Source organism: Agelaius phoeniceus, chromosome 2 (genome assembly GCF_051311805.1).
Source record: "Agelaius phoeniceus isolate bAgePho1 chromosome 2, bAgePho1.hap1, whole genome shotgun sequence".
Classification (NCBI taxonomy): domain Eukaryota; kingdom Metazoa; phylum Chordata; class Aves; order Passeriformes; family Icteridae; genus Agelaius; species Agelaius phoeniceus.
Genome location: NC_135266.1, coordinates 1,153,328 through 1,174,661, shown reverse-complemented (window position 1 = coordinate 1,174,661; position 21,334 = coordinate 1,153,328). Strand labels below are relative to the sequence as shown.

The following is a 21,334-nucleotide window of genomic DNA, read 5'->3' as shown; positions in this document are numbered from 1 at the left end:
TGTCCCTGCAGGATTCCAGGCCAAGAGAGACACAAGAGGAGGCTCTGGAGCTGCCAGGCCCTTCCCAAGGCCTTTATTCCAATGGATTCAAACTGGGGAAATTTCCAGCTATTTTCTCTCCCTAAAAGCTTCCCAGAAAGTCAGGATAAAGCCACAATAAACATTATTCCATTGAGGGCTTTTTTACTACAATATTTTGAATTAGCAGGAGGAAAAAAGCAGGGAAATTACGTAAGAAGGCAGAAATTAATTCAGAATTTCATTTTCCTCCATGAGAAGCTCCACTTCACACACTCACCACAGCTGGGTATAAAACCATTCCATTCAAAGAGATTTTAAAATCAGAGCTGTTCTACTTCTGCAGCTTGTTCAGAATGAGCTCTGAAAGAGAAGCAGGACCCTCCCTACACAGAGCTGGAGTTTGGGAGCCTCAGAGCTGAGATGGAGCCATGGAAAATACACCCAAAAATTCCATTTCCAAGTTCTCATTCTGTATTTAAAGACAGAGAGATCTGGGGTTTGGGGTTTTGGGGTTTTTTTTTGTGTTGGTCTGGGGTTTTTTTAATATTTATTTATTTATTTATGTGATTACAGAGCTCAGAAATGTCACTTTATCACTATGACACTTTAAAAAAAAGTTATTTTTGTCCTTAAGGTATCTTAGCAGTAACAGCTCACTGTATCAGGACTGATAAGTATTTTATATTCTTTTATAAGTACATTATTATTTATAGTTTTACCAGGAAAAAAAAAATCCCAGGAGAAGTATCAAATGGATTAAAAATTCATTGATCTTGCTACAAAATCAGTAAAGGAAGAGCAGCATGGAGCAGCTCTGAACTCCCACACAAACTGAGGCTGCTGTGTTATTTATTCATTTATTTACTTATTTATTCCAAGTGTTCCATCAAAAACAACCTCTGCTTCCAAAACCCATTGCAGGGAAATAAAACCTCTGATAAAAACATTTCATAATAAATTTTTAAGAATATTTAATGAGGATTCTTGATGGCAAGTTTTAACTCCCAAGATGCAGGAGCTCAAAGTTGTGCCCTGCCCTTTTCTCCAAATCCAGGATTACAGAATTCACAGGATCACAAGGTTGGAAGAGACCTTCAAGGCCACTGAGCCCAACCTGTTCTGTCCCCTGACACCTCCCCTAAACCCTGGCACATCCAGGCTTTGTTAAACACACCCAGGCATGGGGACCCCACCTCCTCCCTGGGCAGCCATTCCAGAACTGATTAAATATTTGCTGAAAATTCAGAATACATCACACAGTCCAAGAAGTCTGGAGGGAAACTTGAGACAATTTTTCCAACCACAGAGAGCTAAAACTGAATAATTCCCAGAGTTGGAATCGCTCCCATCAGAGCAGCCTGCTGCAGGCTCCCAAGCCCCAAGACTTTTATGGCAAACTGTCCCTGGCACATTTTCTAAAAAATCCCTTCACCAGGATTCTTCTCCTGGGAAGCTGAGAAGCCTCAGAGAAAAAGGGAAACAATAATTATCTCCTTTGCTTCTCCTGTGTTCTGCTGCTTTGGAACATGGCTGGAGATTGTTTATCCAATGTGTGAATTGTTTTTACTTTATAACCAATCACAGTCAGGCTGTGTCAGGACTCTGAGGAGTCAAACACGAGTTTTTAATTAGTATCTTGTTAAGCCTTTGCCTGTATCCTTTCTCTATTCTTTAGTATAGTTTTAGTAGGGCATTCTTTAATATAATGGAATATAATGGAATGGAATATAATGGAATATAATGGAATTAATATAATAGATTTAATATAATATAATAGAATGAGTACAACAGAATTAATATAATAGAATTAATATAACATAATAATAAATGAGCCTTCTAAGTACATGGATTCAGGTTCTCAATTCTCCTCTGTCCTGGGACCCAGCAAACTGCAATTTCCTTCCAAATGCAAGCAGAACATCCAGAGTGGAGCTGCCAGAAAAGCCCCCAAAACCCAAACCTACCCTTGTTTCTGGCCCATCAGCCACGAGTTTTTAATTAGTATCTTGTTAATCCTTTGTCTATATCCTTTCTCTGTTCTTCAGTACAGTTTTAGTATAGCATTCTTTAATATAATATAATGTAATATAATGGAATGGAATACAATGGAATGGAATGGAATACAATGGAATGGAATATAATAGAATTAATACAACATAATAATAAATGAGCCTTCTAAGAACATGGATCCAGCTTCTCAATTCTCCTCTGTCCTGGGACCCAGCAAACACCACAGCAAACTGCAAAGTGCAAGCAGCCCCTCCAGAGTGGAGCTGCCAGAAAAACCCAAAAAGCCAAACCTACCCTTGTTTCTGGCTGGGTGAAGAGCTGCCCATCGGCCACGAGTTTTTAATTAGTATCTTGTTAAGCCTTTGTCTGTATCCTTTCTCTGTTCTTTAGTACAGTTTTAGTATAGCATTCTTTAATATAATGGAATGGAATACAATGGAATGCAATGGAATATAATGGAATAGAATACAATGTAATGGAATATAATGGAATATAATAGAATTAATATAATAGAATTAATAAATATAATAGAATTAATATAATAATAAATCAGCCTCCTAAGAACATGGATTCAGATTCTCAATTCTCCTCTGTCCTGGGACCCAGCAAACACCACAGCAAACTACAGAGTGCAAGCAGGACCTCCAGAGTGGAGCTGCCAGAAAAACCCCAAAAAGCCAAACCTACCCTGGTTTCTTGCTGGGTGAAGAGCTGCCCATCAGCCACGAGTTTTTAATTTTTATCTTGTTAAGCCTTTGTCTGTATCCTTTCTCTGTTCTTTAGTACAGTTTTAGTATAGCATTCTTTAATATAATAGAATGTAATATAATGGAATGGAATATAATGAAATGGAATATAATGGAATTAATATAATAGAATTAATAAATATAATAGAATTAATATAATAATAAATCAGCTTTCTAAGTACGTGGAGCCAGATTCTCAATTCTCCTCTGTCCTGGGACCCAGCAAACTGCAAAGTGCAAGCAGCCCCTCCGGAGTGGAGCTGCCAGAAAGACCCCAAAAACCCAAACCTACCCTTGTTTCTGGCTGGGTGAAGAGCTGCCCATCGGCCAGGCAGGCGATGAGCGAGCCGAAGCTGTAGTGGAAGTTACGGAAATGCATTTTTGGGGCCGGCCCCCGGCGGTCCCACAGCGATCGCGGCTGCTCGGGAGCCGCGGCTGCCGCTCGCAGCGTTTATAAAGCAAAGCAGAGCAGAGCCAGCCCAGCCCCTGGTGACAAAAAAGCTCTCAGAGCATCCTGTGGGTGACAGCGAATTCCTGAGCATGCTTGGGAACAAAATGTAAGCGGCACTGGAAAGAGGTGACGTCAGTAATTAGTCAGCTTCCCTCTGCTAATTACCGGGAGCATGGAAAATGCGGCTGAGCCGAGCAGGGCAGCTGCTGCCCGCGCTCTTGCAGCATAGTTTCCACTGGCAGTAATTCCATGCAGCTCCCACTCCGCGCATGGAAAATGTTCCTGCCTTGGCAGAATGCTCCGGGAACGGGCTGGGGAGAGGGCAGCAGGGAAAATGTCTGATTCTGATGCTCTGGGGATGGGACAGAAATCCCTGAGCTCATTCTTGTTCCACTCAAGAGCCACAGGTGGAAACTCTCTGGGAATGGGGAGAGGGCAGCAGGAAAAATGTCGGATTCTGTGGGGATGGGACACAAATCCCCCAGACTGGTTCTTGTTCTACCAGCCACAGGTGGAAATAGTCCAGGAGAATGGGAAGAAGGCAACAGGAAAAATGCTGGATTCTGATTCTGTGGGGATGGGACACAAATCCCCCAGACTGGTTCTTGTTCTACCAGCCACAGGTGGAAATAGTCCAGGAGAATGGGAAGAAGGCAACAGGAAAAATGCTGGATTCTGATTCTGTGGGGATGGGACACAAATCCCCCAGACTGGTTCTTGTTCTACCAGCCACAGGTGGAAATAGTCCAGGAGAATGGGAAGAAGGCAACAGGAAAAATGCTGGATTCTGATTCTGTGGGGATGGGACACAAATCCCCCAGACTGGTTCCACCAAACAGCCACAGGTGGAAATGCTCCAGGAATGGGAAGAAGGCAGCAGGAAAAATGTCGGATTCTGATTCTGTGGGGATAGGACACAAATCCCTGAACTCACTTCTTGTTCCACTGAAGAGCCAAAGGTGGAAACACTCTGGGAATGGGCTGGGGAGAAGGCAGCAGGAAAATGCCTAATTCTGATGCTCTGGGGATGGGACACAAATCCCTCAGCTCTTGTTCAGCTCAGTTCTTGTTCCACCAAACAGCCACAGGTGGAAACGCTCTGGGAATGGGCTGCACTGAAGGCAGCAGGGAAAATGCTCTGATTCTCTGGGGATGGGACACAAATCCCTCAGCTTGGTTCTTGTTCCACTCAACAGCCACAGGTAGAAACTCTCTGGGAATGGGGAGAAGGCAGCAGGAAAAACACTCAATTCATGATCTTCTAGGGATGGGACAGAAATCCCTCAACTCAGTTCTTGTTCCACCAAACAGCCACAGGTGGAAACATTCTAGAAATGGGCTGCACTGAAGGCAGCAGGAAAAAAACCTAATTCTGATCCTCTGGGGGTGGGACACAAATCCCTCAGCTCAGTTCCTGTTCCACTCAACAGCCCCAGGTGGAAACATCACCCTGTGTTAAAGGAAAATGTTCCTGCCTTGGCAGGATGCTCCAGGAATGGGCTGGGAGAAGGCAGCAGGAAAAAATGTCTGATTCTGATTCTCTGGGGATGGGACACAAACCCCTCAGCTCTTGTTCAGTTCAGTTCTTGTTCCACCAAACAGCCACAGGTGGAAATGCTCTGGGAATGGGCTGGGGAGAAGGCAGCAGGAAAAAATGCCTGATTCTGATCCTCTGGGGATGGGACACAAATCCCTCAGCTCAGTTCTCGTTCCACCAAACAGCCACAGGTGGAAATGCAGAGATGGATTTGGGGAAATATTTTCCTGCCATCACAAGGAGGATTCGTTTGGAAGCTTCTTCAAAGCAGCTCTGTGCATTAATTACAGCTCTTGCCTTATTAAACCCTTTCCCAGCCCCACTGAGCAGGGAGGGTTTCTCAGGGCTTGCTTTGTGCTTTTTTTCCTACCAGGAGCCTGCTCAGCAATCTGGGGCCAGGGTTCTTCCAGAACCTGAGACACAGCAGCAGGGAGCAGCTGTGCAACCTGAATTCCTGACATGTTCTGGGACACCTGAACCCCAAAGCCTTTCCCAAAAAGCAGCACAGAACATGGGTTTTTGTGGGGGTTTTGTGGGCTTTTCTTGTGGATTTTTTTGTGTGTTTGTTGTTTTGTTTTGTTTTGTTTTTTAAAGCAAGAACCTCTAAAAAAAGCTCATCACCATTTCAAGTAATTAATGAAGTTTACACTGAAGCTTTCACAAGCTATTTGAAACTCTCCCATGCACTGCAGCTCCAAAATTATAACACAGTCAAAATCTTAAGTGCCTTCAGTTCATTCTGGTTTAACACAGGGCTATGACAGAAGCACCAATTTCTAGGGAATACCTGCAAACAATGCACAGTGTAAGTTTAAAACCTGATTTCACCACAATTTAACTACACAAAACTTTTCACATGAAGACCATTCTCCATTTTTAGGGGGTCTACTTGCTAAATCCCCATTTAAGGTCAAACTCTCTGCTGTTCTTAGGTTACCTCAGTGTAAAAGTTACCACAGCATGAAAAGAATACTTAATACCATTTTTTAGAACCTTTTCTTATAAGGCATCACTTAAAAACCCCAGGATCATTGAAATTAGAAAAGCACTTCAAGACTCTCAAGTGCCACCCGTGCCTGAATCATCACCCACGTTGTCCCCAGCCCTGAGGGCCACATCCAGACATTCCTGGGACACCTGCAGGGATGGGGACTCCAAACCCCCCTGGGCAGCCCCTGCCAAGGCCTGAGCACCTTTTCTGGGAAGAACGGGATGAATTCCATCAGTGGGGATGGGGTGAGAGATCCCACACAGAAATTCAGGATTCACAGAGCCCAGGACACCACTCTGAGCACATCCCAAATCCTGTCCCTGACCTGGAATTTCTGTCAGGTACCCTCAGTGCTGGGGATGAGGAAGGAGCAGGTGTGACTGCACAAAGCAGAGGTCAGGATGCTCACCTGGAAAGAATGGCCATGACTCACCTGAGCACAGAGCAAACAGGCTGCCCACATGCCAGGGAACTGCAGCTCCTGAGAGGAAAGCAGAGCAGGTTCCTGCTCCAAGCTGGCACAGCCTCGGGTCACTGCAGCACCTCTGGGGACATTTCTGTCCCTGGAGCTCATGAGGAGTAAAACAGAAAAAATCTCTCTGATTGCCCTCCTCAAGGCCAGCTGGACATTGCTGAGAGCCAGGGAAAGTGACTGCAGAAGCCACCCCTGAATGAGAACTCTGTCAGCTAATCCAGGACTGGAGCCTGGCTAGGAACAACCAAGCGGGTCTGAGAAATGCAAACACTTCACAAAAGAATTTTTTCACTGTGTTGTCCAGATTTAAATGAAACATTTAAGTTCTACTGACACACACAGTGTTTTCAACTTGGCTTTTTAACACCCCATAGAATCACTTGTAGTATGTTGCACTTTGTCACAATCATCATTGTTTTTTTGACACGGTTGTGTCCTAAATAATGGAATCACAAAAAGGTTTGGGTTGAAGGGACATTAAAATCACCCAGTGCCACCCCTCCCATGGCAGGGACACCTCCCACTGTCCCCAGTGTCCAGCCTGGCCTTGGGCACTGCCCACCCTGCCAGGGAACAATTCCTCATTGCCAAGATCCCATCCAGCCCTGGCCTCCTCCAGCTCAGGCCAGGTCTCTCAGTGTATTAAATAAACCACTTGGAGTTATTAATACCAAACTCAAGCACTTTATCAAAAGGAAAAGCCCCAGTTCCCACTGCCCCTGGTGCAGAAGAGCTGTTTGGGGCAGTGGAGCCCTGAGGTGATGTGGAAACCACAAGACAAAGTTACAAAAGCCCCAGTGCCCAACCTGAGTGCTGCAATGTTCCCTCCTGGAAGGTTTGGTACCCACAGCAAACAACCCTGGCTGGGACAGGACATTGCAACACCTCAGGAGTCCTGGATTTGATGTTCTGATATTATCCCAGGGCAGCTTTTCTGCTCCCTTATCTCCCTTTGGAGAGTTTGCTGCTTCCTGTTCTCTCTTTGAGACAGAACAAGGGCAAAATCCCCAGCCCAGGGAGGAGCTGGAGCTGCTGCAGAGAGCCCAGAGGAGGCTCCAGGATGAGCAGAGGGATGGAGCAGCTCTGCTGGGAGGAAAGGCTGGCACAGCTGGGATTGTTCACCTGCACAGGAGAAGCTTTGGGCTGAGCTCAGGGTGGCCTTGCAGGGCCTGCAGGAGCCCCAGGAAAGCTGGAGAGAGACAATTTCCAGGGCATGCAGGGACAGCACCCAGGGAATGGCCTCAAAGTGAAAAATTACAGCTTTAGATCAGACATGAGGAACAATTTCCTCCCTGGCAGGGTGGGCAGGGGCTGGGATGGAATTCCCAGAGCAGCTGGGGCTGCCCCTGGATCCCTGGCAGTGCCCAAGGCCAGGTTGGACATTGGGGCTTGGAGCAGCCTGGGACAGTGGGAGGTGTCCCTGCCATGGCTGGGCTGGCTCTGGGGGGGCTCTGAGGTCCTTCCCACCCAGACCATTCCAGGGTTCCCTGGTGCTGCTGCACTTTGGGAATGAAGGCAAAGGGCTGAGAGCAGTGGGACAGGACAGCAGGGGCAGCTCCACCTCCTCAGCTTTCACCTTTGCCTTGGGAGCTGCAGATTCCAGGGCTCACATTCTGCAAGTTGAGCTCTAAAACTGCACACAAGGTGCTCAATCAAAACCTAAAGTGCTCCCAAACACCAAGAGCACCCCAGAGATCCTCCAGCACTGCCCAAGGACAGAAATGTGTCAGAGTCCTTTTTGGGGGGCTGGAAGGACAATCAGAGAGTCCAATAAATAGATGAAATAGTGGGAACACAGAAGGACTGAGGGCCATAATTTGCTCCCCCAACTTCATCTCCACACGCAGTGGAACAGGCAAGGCACAGAATTGAAGGAAGTGAGGCCACAGAAGCAGAAATCAGGCAAAAGTCACCAAAAGTGCCAATAACTCCACCAGCAAAGTGAACAAGCAGAGAAGGGAAATGAATGTGAAGTTAAATATGTTGGGAATTCTCTAAGTTGACAGAATTACCCCCAAGAGCCATAAAGCAGAACAATCCAGTCCATTCTCCCTCCTCCCTGGCAGGTTTTACAGCTGCCCTTGGAGGTGCTCTCTGTGTAATCCCTGCACTCCCACTGCAGACCTGCTGCTCTTTTCCTACCAACACACAGCTTCTATTCCTGTCTCCATGTTAATTATCCTGCCCTGCCCTTCCTCAGGACAGGGATAAACATCTTCAAGTTATCTACAATGAAAATCACACTGGGTTCATTTTCCTGGCACAGCCTTACTCTCATTTTACTGGCTAAAAATGAATCCACATTCCCAACCACTCCCCTGCTCCCGACAAAAATAAAATAGCCCCAAAACAAAAATCATAAATTCCCAGGCTGGTTTGGGTTGGGAGGGACCTCAAAGCCCACCCAGTGCCACCCCTGGGACACCTCCCACTGTCCCAGGCTGCTCCAGCCCCAGTGTCCAACCTGGAACTGAACATTCCAGGGATCACAGCTGCTCTGGGCACCTGTGCCAGGGGCTCACTGCCCTCAGAGCAAAGAATTTCTTCCTAAAATTTCTGTAACATGAATACTGGGTGATAATTCTGCCTCCCTTCTCCTCCCTGTGTTTGTGACCTGGGTGTGCTTGGCATTGGAAAAATTTACAGGGCTAAGTCAGAGGCTTGAGTGGGTCTGGAGCTATGCCAGGCATGGCCTGTGCCAGGCTCCCAGGGCTCAGGCTGCTGGAGGAATCTGGGGGGAAAACTGTCCTAAAGTGGGACTGGTCTGTTCTATTTCATGAGAAATCCTGTCAGACCTGCAGGAAGAAATCCTGCCCAGGTTTCCTTCCAGACACCTTTTCCACAGCAGCTGGGGCTGCCCCTGCATCCCTGGCAGTGCCCAAGGCCAGGCTGGACACTGGGGACAGTGGGAGGTGGCCCTGCCATGGCAGAAGGGCAACACTAAACCATCTTTAAGGTCCCTTCCTACTTAAACCATTCTGTAATTCTGTGACAACTCCTGCTTTGTGGTTATAAAATGCTGTGTTTTAAAGTTACATATTCCAAGTTGTATTTTCTGCATTCCTCAGAAAGATTAAGTGAAATAAATCCATTCCTCCAGCAGGGAAATCATCTGCACAAACCAATAAATCCATTCTTCCAGCAGGGAAATCATCTGCACAAACCAATAAATCCATTCCTCCAGCAGGGAAATCATCTGCACAAACCAATTTGTTAACGAGCTCAGGAGCCTGTGGGGTCTCAGAATGAACTGCACAAGGAGCATGTGCAGACTTATTTACAGTAAAGCAATCAGAGCACAGCAACACAAGGCCACAAAAGGGTTTTCCCAATGGCAGCATGCCCTGCTGGAGCCAAGCAAAGCCCACAGCCCATGGCAAAGGGGCAGCCCCTGTGCCCACCTGTGCCCCAGCAAACAGCAGGGCTCACTCAGTGCAGGGGTTTCAGCCCTCAGTGCCCAATCTTTGTGCAGGTTGAGCAGCTGGAAGGATCTGATTCCATGGAATTGAAGGCTGGGACTGCTGGGGTTCATCCCTGAGCTTCACTGCAGCATCAGCCTCGTTACATGGCTGAGACAACTGAACATGGCAAAGCTCCTGTACAGCCAGCAGCAGGCAAAGATTTCTCTGGTACAGAGGAAAAAAACAACTTTAAAACCTGTTAAAAACTTTCTAGCATATTGCTAAAGCTCACAGACAATTGTTCCAACCAATCACTGAAAGCACACATACACCTGCTGCACACAATGCCTGCTTGACTTCTTTTTATTAACAACACACAAAACCCCATTGTTAAGTTTAAAACCTTCTACTGTCTTTTCAAGCATATTTTTCTGCAGTCTGAAGGCCTATCTTAGCCAAGCCTAAAACTCAAGCTACTCTTTCATGTTCTTGCTTGTTGTACTCTTGTAACTTCTCTGCTTTCAGGCTTTGCAGCTAGCTCTGAGTGCTCTGCTCTTTCTGTTTCTGCCAGAATGTGAATTTCTGCCAGAATGTGAATTGTTTTCACAGCTTCCTGAAAGTCTCCTTACCTTTCCTGTGCTCCTCACAACCTGCCTGGGCTCCACCCAATATCTGAGTGCTCCTCTCAAAGGAGGAGCCCCTGGTTCTAAAACTCCAGCACTGGGCAATTCTGAGATCTTTTCAAAAATACAGACTGCTAGAAATATCTATCAGAGCATTAATTCAGCACAATTGGCACTGCCCAATGGTACCAGAGATATTTAGTGCAAAGGATAAACTCAGCTGACAATGAAAACTGAAAACCACGTGTCTGGGGTGCAGTGGCACCTCTGGTTTAGGCTTCCAGCCATTCCAGGAAAATCTCCTGTTCCAAAGAGAAGCAGAGGAATGAGTGCCCATCCTCTAAGATGTCAGGCAGACCCACAGGAAAGCCAGGGGAAAGTTCTGAGGATTCTGCACCTTAAGACACAAGACTCAAAGTCAAAACTCAAACACTTTTCTAGACCTCAAGTTACAGAGCGATAAACGTCAGTGAGTTTGTAAAAAACTCTGCCTATTTCTACTGTCTTTATTTCTGTTTAAACTCATTAACTGCTTTACTCTCATTCCAAAATTATCTCCAGACAATGTATTTATAGTAGAAAAAGCACGTTATGAAACACCTTTTGCAGTAATTGGGTTGGGAGATTAGAAAAGGGAAGGAGAAAGTTCTGGCAAAGTCAATCCAAGAAACATTTCCTTCACCACAGAGAGAGAATTTGGGTCCAGAACACCAAAACAGCCTTCAAGAAGATGCTTTTTAAAAGTCTATGAAAATTCCTGAGGAGGACTGTTCAGCAATAATATAATTAATCCAGGAGATGTTGGGGTGAGAGAAAATAAACAGCCAAAGACAACAGAAAAAGCCAAAGATGACAAGAAAACCACAACAGAAGTAATCAAGAACATCCCCATGGCCAGCTGCAGTTTCAGGGCTGGTTTTTATTTCTAATTATGGCAGGAAGGAGGAAAGAAGGTGACAGGACAAGAGTCCAGTGTCCAGCTCACCACAGCAGCTGTGCACAGGCCACCCCAGGAAAAGCAAACTCTGCAAAGGGAAGGGCAGGAAATCCTCCAACAGCTCCTCTGCAGCTTGCTGAAGGCTCCTCTAAATATAGCTGCCTATATAAATCCTTCCTCAGAGTGGAGGGAAAAAAGGGGAAGAGGTGGAAATTCTCCAAAGATCACCTCTATTTGTCAGGAACTATAAAAGGACAAGGACTTTGAAAACAAAATGGGTTAATAGGGCATTTTTCATACTGGAGAAAAACTATTTCCAGCAGAATTGGAGGAAGTGATTTGTTAAAAATGCTCCTGCAGCCCCCAATGCAAAAAGAGGTTTCTCCCAAGCACTGGGTAACAATGAAATGAAGGAAGCATGGGAGACTCCTACCACTGCAACCAGGAAAAATCAGCTCCACTCTGACCTTTTCAAGGTTATTTCTTTGAATTAATAGCTCAAAGGGGAAAAAACCCATCCAGACAGTAATTAACAGCTCTGTGGAGCTGCAGGATGAAATCATTCCAGTCAGAAAGAAGGGACATGTTCAAACACATCACTCCTGAAGCAAAAAGGGGCTTTGGGTCATTATTTGAGTGAGGGGGCACCTTCTGCATGAAGATCTGGCTGTTTTATGGAGAGGGAGCAGCTGTAAAGTTATTTATAAGTGAGACTGAGCAGAGGGAGAGGTGCAGGACAGGGCACAAGCTCCCAGTGGCATTCCTGCATTCCTGGAGCGTGTCCTGCCTGCTCTGCCAGGGAGCACAGCTGGAGCACAGCTGGAGCCCTGCACAGCACCAGGGCTGGGCTGGGCCAGAGCCACCTCTGGGGACCGAGCAGGGACCACATGCACAGGAATTTAACCCAGAGCTGCTGAAATCCTGACAGGGCCACAAGGAGAACAACCCTGAGCAGCCCAAGCATGGAGGGATGGGAAATGGGAGCTCCCATAAACACAGCCAGGCTGTGACAGCTCCTGAGGGAGGATGGGGATGAAAGGGACAGGAACAAACCTCAGGAAATCCCAAAACCCCCAAAATCCCTGGGGCAGGCCCAGCCCTGCCAGCCCATGCAGTGCCAGCTGTGCCCCATGGGCACCTTGTCCCCAGCCCAGAGCACTCAGTGCCACCTGCAGGGGACACCTGCAGGGCTGGGCACTGCAAAGCTCCCTGGGCAGCCCCTGCCAAGGCCTGAGCTCCCTTGCCATGGGCAAATTGCTGCTGCTGTCCAAGCTGAGCCTGCCCTGGCCCAGCCTGAGGCCGTTCCCTCTGCTCCTGTCCCTGTGCCCTGGGAGCAGAGCCCGACCCCCCCGGCTGTGCCCTCCTGGCAGGGACTTGTGCAGAGCCACAAGGGCCCCTGAGCCTCCTTTGCTCCAGCCCCAGCCCCTGCCCAGCTCCCTCAGGGATTCTCCAGCCCCTGCCCAGCTCCCTCAGGGATTCTGCAGCCCCTGCCCAGCTCCCTCAGGGATTCTGCAGCCCCTGCCCAGCTCCCTCAGGGATTCTCCAGCCCCTGCCCAGCTCCCTCAGGGATTCTCCAGCCCCTGCCCAGCTCCCTCAGGGATTCTGCAGCCCCTGCCCAGCTCTGTTCTTCTCCCAAGCACAGAGTTCCAGCTGTGCCCCCACAAGGGTCCCCCTAAAAAGCTTCCCTAATTCTCCTCTTCCCTGGGAAGAAGGGAAAATTCCCCGCAAATGATCCAGCAGTGCCACTATCCAGCCCCACAGCTGACAGGGCTTTGCTCAAACCCCATCCAATGGTAGCCAGGGTGCTCAGAGCTGCCCCAGATCCAGATGTTCCCACAGGAAGCACATCCCTCCCCAGTTCCTGCCTTGCAGCAGCAGCACAACACAAATGAGATCCAGAACACTGACCCCAAACGTGGCTCATGATTAGAACAGCCCAGTGCCAACCAGCTGAGATCAGCTTTGCTCTCATGTATGAGCACTGATGAAGACACAACAGGAGAGGAGCTCTCAGAAGTTCCATTCTGGGCTGGTTGTGTAAGGCTGGGATCCAGATTCAGATTCCAGAATCCAAAGGAGCCACAAGAACCATGGAGAGAGACAATTTCCAGGGAATGGAGGGACAGGACCCAGGGAATGGCCTGAAGCTGGAGGGCAGGGCTGGATGAGATTTTGGGAATTGTTCCCTGGCAGGGTGGGCAGGGCTGGCATGGAATTCCATCCCTGCATCCCTGGCAGTGCCCAAGGCCAGGCTGGACACTGGGGACAGTGGGAGGTGGCCCTGCCATGGCAGGGGTGGCTCTGGGCGGGCTCTGAGGCCCAACTCAAACCATCCCATAATTCCATAACACTGGATGTCTCTGTGGCATTCACATTCTCTAAACAGACAGAGACACAATTCTCTCTCCCAGGATTTTCCTGGGGAAGGCAGTGAGAACCTCAGAGAAGAAGAGGAAACAATTCTTATCTCTAGTCCCTGCTCCTGTTGTTTTGCACACATGGAATGTGTTACAGAAATTGTTCACCTGAAGTAATTTTTAATTAGACACAGATGAAAGTTGTTTTGCTTGATTAGCCAATCACTCAAAGCTGTGCCTGACTGTCTGGAGACAGTCACAAGTTTTTCTTTAGTATAATATAGTATCTTTTTATTATAATTATAATGTAATATTAATGTCATATAATATAGTTTTAACAAAGTGATTGTTCAGCATTCTGAATCACAGAGTCAGAGCACATTATTCATTGCATGGAGAATGCCCTGATATGGTAAATCTCCAAAATATTTATCTGTGGAAGAGGTTTTACAGGACCTGCTGTGAGCCAGACAAAAGTTTGATCAGAGGGTCCATGTCTACCCCTGAAAAAATCTCCTACCAAGGTCATTGACACAGAAACCAAGAAAGAAGGAGAAATAAAGAGAAACCTGAGAAACCTGCACCTGCCTGTTGCAATGAGCACTTTGTCTTTCCTGAGCAATGAGTAAAATGTAAGCTTAGGAGTTTGGTGAGAATATATAAAAACCATCCCTGCTAGAATAAAACCAGCTCTGAAGCCTTCTGAAAATGGAGTGTTGCTTTCTATTGTCTCCATCACAACTACAACATAACCCACATCACAACCCATATATCCACTTTCTCAAGAAAGAAAGAAGAGATGTTCAAACACACCACTCCCGAAGCAAAGAGGGGCTTTGGATCATTATTTCTTGAGTGAAACCTTCATAATGTTAGAGTAAGAGCCTGATGTCAGCATCCCAGTCTTTTAAATATTCCTTGAGGATAAAACAATATTTCTTTGGCCTGCTGGCTTGATGACACACACACACACACACACACAGATCATCACAGCAGCAAAAGGCAGGTGGAAATTGTAGTTCAAGATGAATCCATCTTCACTGAAACTTTTCTGAGAAGACCAAAGAAGTCAAGGTATTTTTACCTCACTCTGTACATTCCAGATAATGAAGGAGGTAAAGATAAAAGGTCAGTACAGAGGAAAAAAAAGCAAAAGGAATGAATCTGTGTCAGCCTGTCTGTATTCCCTACTCAACATCTCAATCTAGAGTCAATCAGTGCCTATTAAAGGTTCAGGTAAAGCAATTAAAGAAGCCAAATTACTTTTTCTTTGAGCAACCAAGGCTTTGCTTCCAAATCTGTTCTGAAAGTCAAAGGGGCTGGAGCGTGTCCAGGGCAGGGAACAGAGCTGGGCAGGGGCTGCAGAATCCCTGAGGGAGCTGGGCAGGGGCTGCAGAATCCCTGAGGGAGCTGGGCAGGGGCTGCAGAATCCCTGAGGGAGCTGGGCAGGGGCTGCAGAATCCCTGAGGGAGCTGGGCAGGGGCTGGGGCTGGAGCAAAGGAGGCTCAGGGGCCCTTGTGGCTCTGCACAAGTCCCTGCCAGGAGGGCACAGCCGGGGGGGTCGGGCTCTGCTCCCAGGGCACAGGGACAGGAGCAGAGGGAACGGCCTCAGGCTGGGCCAGGGAGTTTTCCCTCCTGGATTTCACCTGCATTTTCCTATCAGAAGGCCTTCAAATTCTGCAGGCTGGAGTTTCCCCAGCACAGCTGCTCCCTCCTCAAGGCTCATGGAATTAAACAGGCAGCACTGCCCTGAACCTGTATCTACTCCCCCCACAACAGCCAAATGCCACCTTTATCCAGAAGTGTCTTGGTAGCCCCTCCCTGCTCTGAGGCTGCTCCTCAGGTGTTCCAGATGGTTTTTGGGAATTTGGTGTGGCCTTAGAGCCAGGATAAGCCCAGGTGTGATTCCATGGGCTGCTCCCCGTCCCAGCTGGGCTGCAGCTGATCCAAGCCCTCCCAGAGCTGTCCCTGCTGCCATTTGCTGAAGGAACAGTCTGGTCACTGTGCACACACAAAGCTGGGGAATGGTCTGGACAGGCAGATTTTCCTCAGGGCATCTCCACAACCTGTGAGACAATTTTGTTTATGATTTAATCCCAAACTGCTCTGGGTCAGGAGGGACCCTAAATCCCACCCAGTGCCACCCCTGCCATGGCAGGGACACCTCCCACTGTCCCCAGTGTCCAGCCTGGCCTTGGGCACTGCCAGGGATCCAGGGGCAGCCCCAGCTGCTCTGGGCACCCTCCCCACTCTGCCAGGCAAGGATTTTTTCCTAATTCCATTCCAAAGTTTCCCTCCATCAGACTGAAGCCATCAGATCCTGTCTTGTCACCACAAACTGTTGTAAAAACCTCTTGAAAGTTCCAATCTTATTTCTTACTCCTTCATTTCAAATTCTCACCTCTTCCAGGTGAGAATTCCTGCTTTAATCCACAATACTATTCCAGGGCTGTGAATTGCCAACCCAGGCCTGCTCCCATTTCACTTCCTGATTTTCTGCATCTCAATTCAACAGCTGTTCCTGGGATAGAATAAAGAAAACCTTCCAGAAGTCTTCCTGCATCTATTGCTGTTATTTCAAAAGGATAATAAAGAAGAATCCTGGGCTATCCTGAGTGGAAGGGACCCCCAGGATCACTGATGCAGGTCCTGGCCCTGCCTGGGGCTGTGTGTCCTCCCAGCACAAAGCTGCAGTGCTCAGGGAGCCCCATGGAAATGGGGCTGGGCAGCACCAGGGAGGCTCCTGGGAAGGCAATTCCTGAATTCCCACTTCAGCCACTCCACAAGGACTCCACTGAAGGATTAAAACAAGATTCAAATAAACCCCTGATGATTTTTTAATGCAAATTCCAACTGCAGTGCCAAGAAGGAGCTGTTTTTCCTGAAGACTTACAGGATACATTTGAATAGCTTCAAATGGATGAGCTGGTGTCATTTTTGCATTAGGAGATCCAAATATATTCAAATCAAATATGCAGAGTTGTGCTCTGCCACACAAGGGCCATTTACAGATTCCATGGGCCACGGTTTTCCAGCCACCCATCTGCAAAATAAATACCTGCAGTGTGCTTCTTCCATGCTTGGAAAAATCTATGATTTACACTCCCATTTCCAAGCATTAAACACTGAATTCCTGTTCACTGAGTGGGCACTTGGAAATTCCACTACAGACTAGCTGAGTAACCACCAACCTCATTTAGAAAGCTTTTGAATGTGGGAAATCTATTCCAAAATGTAAAGGCTTTTTCCAACATGTTTCCCCTCCTGCTGGGAATACACTCAAATGATCCAGAGTAAATTAATGATGATTTTGCCTTCATTTTGGGAACTCAAAAGGAAATAAACATTTTCAGACAGTATTTCATGGCAAATGTTTTTCTATTCATCTAAAAATAAAATCATTCCATTTGGAAAAACATTCCAACACCTGTGCCATCCAGGATTTCCAACCAAACCTGCTGAGACAAGAATAGAACCCTCTAAGGAAAATGCAGAAATCCAAATGTTGAACGAAATCTGCTTTGTTCAAAAATTGGTATTTTGGAAGAAAGGACTGTGAGCTGAGGAATTATCATGCTCATTTATCCTTAATCCACTGAAAGGGAAGGAAAATGTCCCTTCAAGGGCTTTCTCCAAGTCATCCTGAGAGACATTCCCCAAATCATCAGAGAGCAGCCAAATATTGGAATGTCTGGAGCCTCTTAGAAAATTCCCAGCAGGAAAAAGGGTTAAAGGACAAGGGAGAAATGCAAAGTGTATTTGGCAGAGGCTGCAGGCTTTGGGTTTTAATAACCAAGCACCAAAAGTGACAGGAAGAATTCCAAATGCCTCTCTGGGGCATTGCAAAGTGGACACAAACTGTGGAGAAATAAAAATCCCAAGGGCTGGAGGGGTGCAGTGAGAGGCTCAAGCTCAGCTCTGAGGGGTCCTGAATGGCTGAACCTTTAAAATGGCTTCAGGTGGATTTAAGGGGAAGGGAGGCATCACCCACTTTCCCAGGACATTCAAGGTGTTTAAAAGCACCATTCCTTTACTCTGCTCTCCTCCCAAAGCAGGAGCTGAGCACACAACAAAGGCAGCAGCTTTCATTTATTAATCACAAAAATTCAACCTCTTCCCCCTGGCCTGGCTGCTTTAATCCAGAGTATTCCATGCATGAGCTGTTCCCACAGGAACAGAAACCACCACCACCAAACCCAAGCCACAACAAACCAAAACACCCAAACACATCCCAACTTCCTCTGCAGCTCCCTAAAAACCCTGGAATCACCACCTTTGGCAGAGACAGCTCTTGGCAAAGGAGTGGGAGCTGCAGAAAATGGGATTTGTCAGGCATTCAATATTCAGCTTCACATCTCTGACAGAGAAAGCAGCTCTTTCCAAAGCAGCTCTTTCTTTCCAAAGCCCAGGAGCTGCCCCAGACATTTGGATCCACAGCCCACTCCCAAAAATTTCCCCAGAATTCACTCCAAGAAAGCTGCAATCCCTCATCCTCCTCACATTTTTGGTGGAATTTCTGGTTTCTTTTAGCCCTGTAACAGCAGAAAAACAAACACAGATCATGTTAAAACCATGGGAAGGAGTGGGAAAACCATGGAGGTTCTCCCACTATGCCAGGAATTTGCAGGGGCAAAGCAGAAACTGGAGATAATGACACTGATAACATGAAATAATGAATTCATTACCAACCAGAAAAGAAATATTTGGCCAATTTACTGCCTGGGAGGACCCATTCACTGCCAGTTCCTCCCCAACCCCCTTGATTATGCCAGCAGGAAAATTCAGGGAGAGAAGGGAAATTCAGAGAAAAGCCCTTCTGGCTGGTATTAAATGTTATCTTTATTTCAAAATAAGCATTTTTAGAAATGAGCAGCAATTTTTCACTTGCTCTTTTGATGAGAGCTTTTGCCAATGGGTGTCCCATGATCTGTACAGAATCATGGAAAGCTGCCCCATTTCCTGATAGGCAAAGGGTGCCCACTGCAGCCTTTCTTTGACTAATTCCTTCCACTGCCTTTTCCAGAAGTGATTCATGGCTGTACTCAGCTTTCCTGGAAAACATTTCTCAAAGTCTGCAAGGTATGGAAAGCAGGATATTCTCCTGGGCTGGCTTCTAACTGGCAATCTTTGTGCCTCTCCCTCTTTAGAGACAAACAGCAGTTTTAGTAACTTCATTCTATCAACTCTGATTTAATTCTTTTTCCCCTAAATATCAGAAGAAAACAAAACTTATACATATCTTTCACCCTATTCCCTGCATGTCCTCATTTCTTAGAACTCCAGCCTTAGAAGCCTAAAAACCAGGTGCCTTTTTTATTATTTTATTTAAAGGAAATTCAGAAAGAGCCTCCCTGAGCACTTGTATCACCTGGTAAATTTTGTTCTATTCTTGGCAGTCACAACACTACAAAGAGTTGTTTTACCTTGAGGGACTGTGAAATAATTACAAGTTCCCTGAGACTCCATGGCTGACTGGTTCCTAAAATCCCTCAGGTGTCACTTAAACCCAAGACAGAGCAGTGAGAGCAGCTCAGACCTGCTCCAAGTCCTGCTGAGCCTCTGATCCAGCTGAGTCTGGAGGGTGCTGCTTAAATAAACCTTCAAAGCAGCTCCCAGGCCCCTCATCCCCTCCCATTTTCCACAAGAAATGCGAGGGACCTTTGACTCCCATGCAGATCAGCTGTGGGGATACCAAAGCTCCCTGGGACATTTTCCACACTGATTATACCTGGGCTGCTGCAATTCCACAGCAAACAAATTCAGCTCTCTGTGCCCAGAGCAGCTGGGGCTGCCCTGCATCCCTGGCAGTGCCCAAGGCCAGGCTGGACACTGGGGACAGTGGGAGGTGGCCCTGCCATGGCAGGAGTGGCACTGGGTGGGCTGTGAGGTCCCTTCCATCCCAAACCATTCCATGATTCTGTGACTCATTCCAAGACCAGAACAGGTTTCCAGTGTTGTAAAATGTTCCAAGTGAAGGTCAAATAATAAATCTGAGGGTGATAACACACTTGGAGGGAATTCCTAAGGTAAAGAATCCCAGACTGGGTTGGGAGGGACCTCAGAGCCCACCCAGTGCCACCCCTGCCATGGCAGGGACACCTCCCACTGTCCCCAGTGTCCAGCCTGGCCTTGGGCACTGCCAGGGATCCAGGGATGGAATTCCATGCCAGCCCTGCCCACCCTGCCAGGGAACAATTCCTCATGGCCAAGATCCCATCCAGCCCTGCCCTCTGGCACTGGCAGCCATTCCCTGGGTGCTGTCCCTGCATGCCCTGGAAATTGTCTCTCTCCAGCTTTCCTGGGGCTCCTGCAGGCCCTGCAAGGCCACCCTGAGCTCAGCCCAAAGCTTCTCCTGTGCAGGTGAACAATCCCAGCTGTGCCAGCCTTTCCTCCCAGCAGAGCTGCTCCATCCCTCTGCCCATCCTGGAGCCTCCTCTGGGCTCTCTGCAGCAGCTCCAGCTCTCCCCAGACTGTTTCAGAATTTCTGTTTATTGCTTTTCTCAGCCCCCAGCCCTGTTTTGGAAACTCCCCCCACTCTTTTTTCCCCATGGAGGCAGAAAGGGCCCAAAGCTCCCAGGAGGGCTCAGCCCTGAGCTATTCCTGGTGTGTCTGCAGCTGGTGCCACTCTCCAAGGTATTTCTGAGGAACCTCATTAAGCTCCAGTAGCAGCAATGTTCCAGTCAAAGGAAAAACCTCTGCTGTGTGCTCAGCCCTCAGCAAACTCTGCCAGCAGGACTGTGCCCTGTGAGCAGCTGAGCCTTATCATTTTTTCCAGATGAACTGGGTTCTGATTGAAGTACTCCTCTAAAAAGCTTGGAGTGTTTTAATGTGCTCAAGTGTTCTCCACAAGAACAGCCTGGCCATGACTGTGAGCCCCTTTTGGCAGGCAGAGTTTCACAAACTCTATTTTGTATTTTTAGGCACCACAAACCAATCACTTGTCAAAGGGATCTGATCCAACTGCCTCTACCTTGATAGTGCCTGAAGCCAGCTCAGAAAATCCCAGCTGACATTTCCAACCTGCCCAGCAGAGCAAGGGAAGAGCTTAAACAGCATTTCCAGTTCCACCTTCTGCAACCCCCACCTTACAGCAAGGGCTGAAATGCCAAATTGGAGTCTTCAAATCAGCATTTGCAAGGCAAAGCCCTCATCAGGACAGGCAGCAACAAAGGGAGACTCAAATAACTGGGGGGGAGAGAGATTAAACAATAATTTGCAAATACATGAAATAAATACAGTCAGAGCTCATTAGTGAATTTGGTGTCCCACATCCAATCTATTTTAAAAAATAAAAGATTCTTCACTTCCAGGCTGACCTGACTGGGTTGACACATGAAAATCTTTCAGCATTTCTTTGCTCATGGTGGTTGTGTTCAGATTTTTGGATGCAGCTCTTTTCCCCACACCCTCATGGTCTGCCATGTTGAAGGTGGATTTTGTTCTTCTCTCCCTCAGCTCTCACAGGATCCTTTCCCTTGGGCTGAGAGTTTCTCCTCGGGCAGTTTTTCAGGATAAAATGAGGGGAACTGCTCTGCTATGATGATGATGAAACCACCAGCACCAAACACTGAACTGGGGCAGTTTAAACCAGGCTTAGTCCAGGACACAAAAGGAGGATTTAACTCTGCTTTCCAATTTACAATCGCTGAGTGATCAACACCTCATTCCTGTCATTCCATCTGCTCCTCCTAGAACCAAGGATTTTTTACATCTATTTCTTCAGGAGTTTTTTTTTTTTTTTTTGATTTTTACCTTTTACAGCATCATTACTCACCAAGGCACTGG

At 47.3% G+C, this 21,334-nt stretch overlaps 1 protein-coding gene across 6 annotated transcripts in view; it reads right to left on the bottom strand.

The window, feature by feature from the left end:
- Window positions 1–21,334, bottom strand: part of RCAN1 (regulator of calcineurin 1) — a 55,063-nt gene that overhangs the window by 11,633 nt on the left and 22,096 nt on the right. Inside the window, exon 1 of one of the 6 annotated variants that reach the window (XM_077192855.1) lies at window positions 3,070–3,297. The exons of 4 other annotated variants lie outside the window; for them this stretch is intronic. In XM_077192855.1, coding sequence (XP_077048970.1) covers window positions 3,070–3,156 — 87 coding nt within the window. In that variant the 5' untranslated portion in view covers window positions 3,157–3,297. Of the gene's footprint in view, window positions 1–3,069; window positions 3,298–21,334 lie in introns of those variants that run through there. One more of the 6 variants, XM_077192861.1, reaches the window with a different exon arrangement.